This window comes from Symphalangus syndactylus, chromosome 2 (assembly GCF_028878055.3).
Source record: "Symphalangus syndactylus isolate Jambi chromosome 2, NHGRI_mSymSyn1-v2.1_pri, whole genome shotgun sequence".
Taxonomy (NCBI): Eukaryota; Metazoa; Chordata; class Mammalia; order Primates; family Hylobatidae; genus Symphalangus; species Symphalangus syndactylus.
This window is the reverse complement of record NC_072424.2, coordinates 49,418,152-49,424,332: the sequence shown is the minus strand read 5'-3', so window position 1 is coordinate 49,424,332 and position 6,181 is coordinate 49,418,152. Positions and strand designations below refer to the sequence as shown.

The 6,181-nt window shown below is 46.4% G+C and overlaps 1 protein-coding gene across 3 annotated transcripts; it reads right to left on the bottom strand.

Moving 5' to 3' along the window:
- Positions 1 to 1,068: 1,068 nt before the first annotated feature.
- EEF1A1 (eukaryotic translation elongation factor 1 alpha 1) lies at positions 1,069 to 5,519 on the bottom strand. 3 transcript variants are annotated; one of them, XM_063630069.1, is made up of 8 exons: positions 5,076 to 5,519; positions 3,446 to 3,619; positions 2,895 to 3,074; positions 2,490 to 2,786; positions 2,256 to 2,406; positions 1,912 to 2,168; positions 1,583 to 1,817; positions 1,069 to 1,488 (listed from the first exon to the last, which is right to left on the bottom strand). In XM_063630069.1, exons 2-8 carry the CDS (start codon positions 3,587 to 3,589, stop codon positions 1,364 to 1,366), a joined length of 1,389 nt encoding a protein of 462 aa, XP_063486139.1. In that variant the 5' UTR covers positions 3,590 to 3,619; positions 5,076 to 5,519; the 3' UTR covers positions 1,069 to 1,363. The 3 variants fall into 3 exon arrangements, with proteins under 3 accessions (XP_063486139.1, XP_055112169.1, XP_063486144.1); XM_055256194.2 differs by having other exon boundaries at positions 4,570 to 5,390; XM_063630074.1 differs by lacking the exon at positions 5,076 to 5,519 and adding an exon at positions 3,931 to 4,052.
- Between the last annotated feature and the right edge of the window lie 662 nt (positions 5,520 to 6,181).

Here is a 6,181-nt window from a genome sequence, read left to right as displayed (position 1 = left end):
GTTTGAGACCAGCCTGACCAACATGGAAAAACCTCATCTCAGTAAACACCAAATTAGCACATGCCTATAATCCCAGCTACTTGGGAGGCTGAAGTAGAATTGCTTGAACCCAGGAGGAGATTGCAGTGAGACTTCACCATTGCATTCCAGCCTGAACAAGAACTCCATCTTAAAAAATAAAACTACCACACAAACAAAAAGCATATCCTTTAATTTTACCTATCCTTCAAACTTAAGAAAATTTTCCTTTTATAAGCAAAAAAAAAAAAAAACCTTTAGATACTTTTACATATGGGAGGTCAGGCACAATGGCTCATGCCTATAATCCCAGCAGGAAGATCATGAAAAGCGTTTTTCAAATGCAGAAACGCTTAAGATTCAGGAGTAAGTGGGCTATTACTGACACCTGTTAAGCCTATTACCACTTAGTTTCATTGCTAGTGACCAAGTAGACAAACTGCTAATTATCAAAGCATAAAAGGTATTAGACTCTGCAGGAGAAAAGAAATGTAAGATTAGGCTGTCCAATTTTATAGCTACTTCAAATTGCCATCTTTTTCTATTAGCACCTTGTTCCTATTCTGAATAGCACTCAATAAAACTTGTGAAACTATCAAACTGGCATACAGCTTACTCCACTGACTTCAAGAATGGATCCTTCCACTCACAGGGTATGCACTGGCCACTACACTTATGTCACGGCAAATAGTCAACTTTCACTGCCCAGTCATTTTAGCCTGCTTTAAAATGCACATCCCAGTAATTTGGAAACTATTTTATGTTTCCAAAGATTCACTTAACATTGATTTAGCGACATGAAGCTTTCTATGCAGCACAAGGACTCACAGCATTTGGCCTGCTTTAGTGACAGGCAATCAATAACATGCTGCATTTCTCTCCAGTGTTGTAATCAAAGCAGCCCTCCCATAGCTTAAAAGGAGATTCCTTCCCCTTCCAATTACGTGGTGGGAAAACCCTATCCCCTCCCAGAAGTGTTAACGATTACATTTTCAAGAAGTTTACAAATTCATAAAACCAGAATTGGTGTTGACCAAAAGAACACACAGGTTTCTCATTAAACTTTTTTAATGGGTCTCAAAATTCTGTGACAAATTTTTGGTCAAGTTGTTTCCATTAAAAAGTACTGATTTTAAAAACTAATAACTTAAAACTGCCACACGCAAAAAAGAAAACCAAAGTGGTCCACAAAACATTCTCCTTTCCTTCTGAAGGTTTTACGATGCATTGTTATCATTAACCAGTCTTTTACTACTAAACTTAAATGGCCAATTGAAACAAATAGTTCTGAGACCGTTCTTCCACCACTGATTAGGAGTGGGGTGGCAGGTATTAGGGATAATATTCATTTAGCCTTCTGAGCTTTCTGGGCAGACTTGGTGACCTTGCCAGCTCCAGCAGCCTTCTTGTCCACTGCTTTGATGACACCCACTGCAACTGTCTGTCTCATATCACGAACAGCAAAGCGACCTATTAAAAAAAAGTTAATTGTTACCAATAATACTGTTCAGTTGTATTTTTCATCTTTAACACAACTTATTTACATTTAAGTAGTCATCCTTACCCAAAGGTGGATAGTCTGAGAAGCTCTCAACACACATGGGCTTGCCAGGAACCATATCAACAATGGCAGCATCACCAGACTTCAAGAATTTAGGGCCATCTTCCAGCTTTTTACCAGAACGGCGATCAATCTTTTCCTTCAGCTCAGCAAACTTGCATGCAATGTGAGCCGTGTGGCAATCCAATACAGGGGCATAGCCAGCGCTTATTTGCCCTGGATGGTTCAGGATAATCACCTTGGAAAAAAGATTTGCATTCAGTGCAAATCCAAAGTCTCAAATGACTTTAGCCTCCGCAGTAAGTTAATAACATGTTACTTTAAATTGTTACCTGAGCAGTGAAGCCAGCTGCTTCCATTGGTGGGTCATTTTTGCTGTCACCAGCAACGTTGCCCCGACGAACATCCTTGACAGACACATTCTTGACATTGAAGCCCACATTGTCCCCAGGAAGAGCTTCACTCAAAGCTTCATGGTGCATTTCGACAGATTTTACTTCTGTTGTAACGTTGACTGGAGCAAAGGTGACCACCATACCAGGTTTGAGAACACCAGTCTCCACTCGGCCAACAGGAACGGTACCAATACCTAAAAATATTTACAGCATACTAAATACCTATGAAGGCAGACAGGACTCTATCAACTCAAATTCAACTTTGTTTACAGCCAACTTACCACCAATTTTGTAGACATCCTGGAGAGGCAGGCGCAAGGGCTTGTCAGTTGGACGAGTTGGTGGTAGGATGCAGTCCAGAGCCTCAAGCAGGGTGGTTCCACTGGCATTGCCATCCTTACGGGTGACTTTCCATCCCTTGAACCAAGGCATCTGAAACACAAGCATGCCAATTTGTGTAAGCATGAAATCGCCATTCCCAGAGCTTTTTAACAACGGTCTTGAAAGCCACTTACGTTAGCACTTGGCTCCAGCATGTTGTCACCATTCCAACCAGAAATTGGCACAAATGCTACTGTGTCGGGGTTGTAGCCAATTTTCTTAATGTAAGTGCTGACTTCCTTAACAATTTCCTCATATCTCTTCTGGCTGTAAGGTGGCTCAGTGGAATCCATTTTGTTAACACCAACAATTAGTTGTTTCACACCTAGTGTGTAAGCCAAAAGGGCATGCTCTCGGGTCTGCCCATTCTTGGAGATACCAGCTTCAAATTCACCAACACCAGCAGCAACAATCAGGACAGCACAGTCAGCCTTTAAGGAAAGCAAAGACATATCCCTGTCAACTCTCCAAAGGACAAAACCAGTGTACAAAACAGGCCTTTTGGGGTCAAGAAAACTACAATTATTAATCCCACCAACCTGGGATGTCCCTGTAATCATGTTTTTGATGAAGTCTCTGTGTCCTGGGGCATCAATGATAGTCACATAGTACTTGCTGGTCTCAAATTTCCACAAGGAGATATCAATGGTGATACCACGTTCACGCTCAGCTTTCAGTTTATCCAAGACCCAGGCATACTTGAAGGAGCCCTTTCCCATCTGTAAGGATTAAGAGTTGTTACTTGGTTGCTAAAACACAAACTCCAGCTTCAATTTCCTTGCCCCCAGCCCTTAATGGCAGTTTCCACTTTATAACTGCCAAGTCCAAAGTGATTTTAGTCACTTCGATAGGGTTACAGAAGCAACCAAAAAGCAAACTTTTATAAGTAGCATCTTAACTCTTAACATAAAAATCTAAACTCACTAGCAATATGATTACAGAAGTAACCAAAAGGAAACTGATTTCATAAGTAGGGTCTTAACTATTAGCATTCAGATCTAAACCACTCACTAGCTCTGCGGAAATCACCTAATGATTCTGCTGTAAAACTCATTTTAGTTGATCTTTCCCTTTCTGGTATTAAACATACCTCAGCAGCCTCCTTCTCAAATTTTTCAATGGTTCTTTTGTCGATGCCACCGCATTTATAGATCAGATGGCCAGTAGTGGTGGACTTGCCCGAATCTACATGTCCAATGACGACAATGTTGATATGAGTCTTTTCCTTTCCCATTTTGGCTTTTAGGGGTAGTTTTCACGACACCTGAAATGGAAGAAAAAAAAAACTTTGAAACACTGTCTGAGGCTTGAGAATAAGCCAAGATCCAAACTCAAAAAGGGCAAATTCCAAGGAGAATTACATGGAGTGCCAAGCTGGCCTAACTCTTCAGTCTCCACCCACTAAGTATGGGGAAACTCCATCGCATAAAACCCCTCCCCCCAACCTAAAGACGACGTACTCCGCAAGCTCGGAGACCTAATCGAGGTGCCTGGACGGCGCCCGGTACTCCGTGAGGTCACATGAAGCGACGGCGGAGGAAGGAAAGGCCCTTTTCCTTTGTGTGGGTGACTCACCCGCCCGCTCTCCCAGGCACCGCGTCCTCCATTTTGAGCTCCCTGCAGCAAGGCCGGGAAGCGGCCATCTTTCCGCTCACGCAACTGGTGCCGACCCAGCCAGCCTTGCCGCCCAGGGCGGGGCGACGCACGGCGGCGCGAGGCCAGGCACCAGAGCAGGCCAGCCAGCTTGAAACTACCCCCGTCCGACTCTCGGTGGCCGCGCTCGCAGGCCCCGCCTCGCCGAACATGTGCGCCGGGACGCCCGGGCCCCGTCGCCGCCCGCGGCCCCAAAAACCGAAATACCAGTGTGCAGATCCTGGCCCGCATTTACAAGTCTATCTCGCCAGAAAAAAAAGCGTCGCAGCTGGTCATCAAAAATTTTAAATGGCTAGAGACTTAGCGAAAGCAGGGAGGCAGGCGCGAAGGTGCCACCAGATTCGCACGCGGCGGCCCCAGCGCCCAAGCCAGGCCTCAACTCAAGCACGAGGCGAAGGGGCTCCTTAAGCGCAAGGCCTCGAACTCTCCCACCCACTTCCAACCCGAAGCTCGGGATCAAGAATCACGTACAGCGGCCAGGGGCGTGGAAGTAATGAAAGGCACGCGAGGGCCATAGCCCGTAAAGAGGCTAGGCCCGCGGGAACTACACACGGCACTTACCTGTGTTCTGGCGGCAAACCCGTTGCGAAAAAGAACGTTCAGGGCGACTACTGCACTTATATACGGTTCTCCCCCACCCTCGGGAAAAAGGCGGAGCCAGTACACGACATCACTTTCCCAGTTTACCCCGCGCCACCTTCTCTAGGCACCGGTTCAATTGCCGACCCCTCCCCCCAACTTCTCGGGGACTGTGGGCGATGTGCGCTCTGCCCACTGACCGGCACCGGAGCCTCACGCATGCTCTTCTCCACCTCGGTGATGACGAGAGCGGGCGGGTGAAGGGGCGGGAACGCAGCGATCTCTGGGTTCTAGGTTAGTGGGAGTTTAACGACGGTCCCTGGGATTCCCCAAGGCAGGGGCGAGTCCTTTTGTATGAATTACTCTCAGCTCCGGTCGGGGCGGGTGGGGAGGGTGGTGACTAGGAGGCGGCCTGGAAGGGACGCCCAGAATCTTCCCTCTACCATTGCTGGCTTAGCCCCAAAGGTTGTATTGAGATTAGGGTATACCTTCGCCCCTCAATCAGCCTCCTGTCCTCAGCCTTCCCATCTCGCTAGTCCGGGACAAATCCCTAGAGCGTCTTCCTCTGCCGGTCTCAGCCCAGCCCAGGGTTGGCTCCTCCTCCGCCCCGGCTTCCGCGCCCCTCCCGTGTAGCAAGGGAGTACCAGGCCTGGGGACCCCGAGGGGCTTGGTGCGAAGGGTCGGGACGGGGGACCTCCTTAACGGCTCGCGGACTTGCGAGAGGTTCGGCTCAATGGCCGTGAGCGCGACGAATCCGCTCCTGTGCTGGCCTCTTGGCTCCTTCCATTCAAAACCAGCTGCTTTTATCGAAGCCCGTAACACGTCATCTCCCCCTGGTACTCCAGATGTCCAGGCTTTCAGTTTAGAATAGACTCAGTCCTACAGTTAGCTTTAGATCTAATTCTAGTTGTGTTACGCCAAAAAGTTCTGCGAGTGTGTGTGTGTGCGCCTCATGGTACTTTTTAAATTAAAAGGTGTACAGTCATTTGATTGCAAACATAAGGAACCCAAAATGCTTTCAGATTTTCCACATGATCTCATGTAGAGACTAAGATCTACAGCATCAGCAAGTTTATCCACCCAGTTTCCTAACCCCAACACTTGCTATGAAGTCACAGCTTCTCCTATTTAAATAAGTGCCTATTATATTTAAATAAGTGCTGTCGTTATCTGTCATCCTATAGATTGTAACTGCATTTTAGCATAAATCTAGGGCAAGATTGGATGAGCTTGGCCTTTTTGGATGGCTATCAAGGCAGGCCTTGGGAAATGCTCCTCTGAGGAAAGAAGAACGTTTATTTTTAATGAGCTAATTACTAGATCATTATGTTTCTTCTTCCAGCTGTAGAATATCACTGCCCAGCTTCTCGAACAAACTTATTTATTAACAAGTATTTGAGAACCTACTATGTGGCCAGCGCTAAGTACTGTAGAGTTCCTTCTGGAGAGGAAACCACAATCAAATTGGAAGAGGAAAACAAGTTGGGAAGCAGTTAAAGGCAAACGCGTATGGTGCTTTCTTGGTTTCTATATCTTTGTAGTGTAAAGTTTTTCTAGTCCTTTCAGTTTTCACAGTCCACTTTTTTTTTCTTTC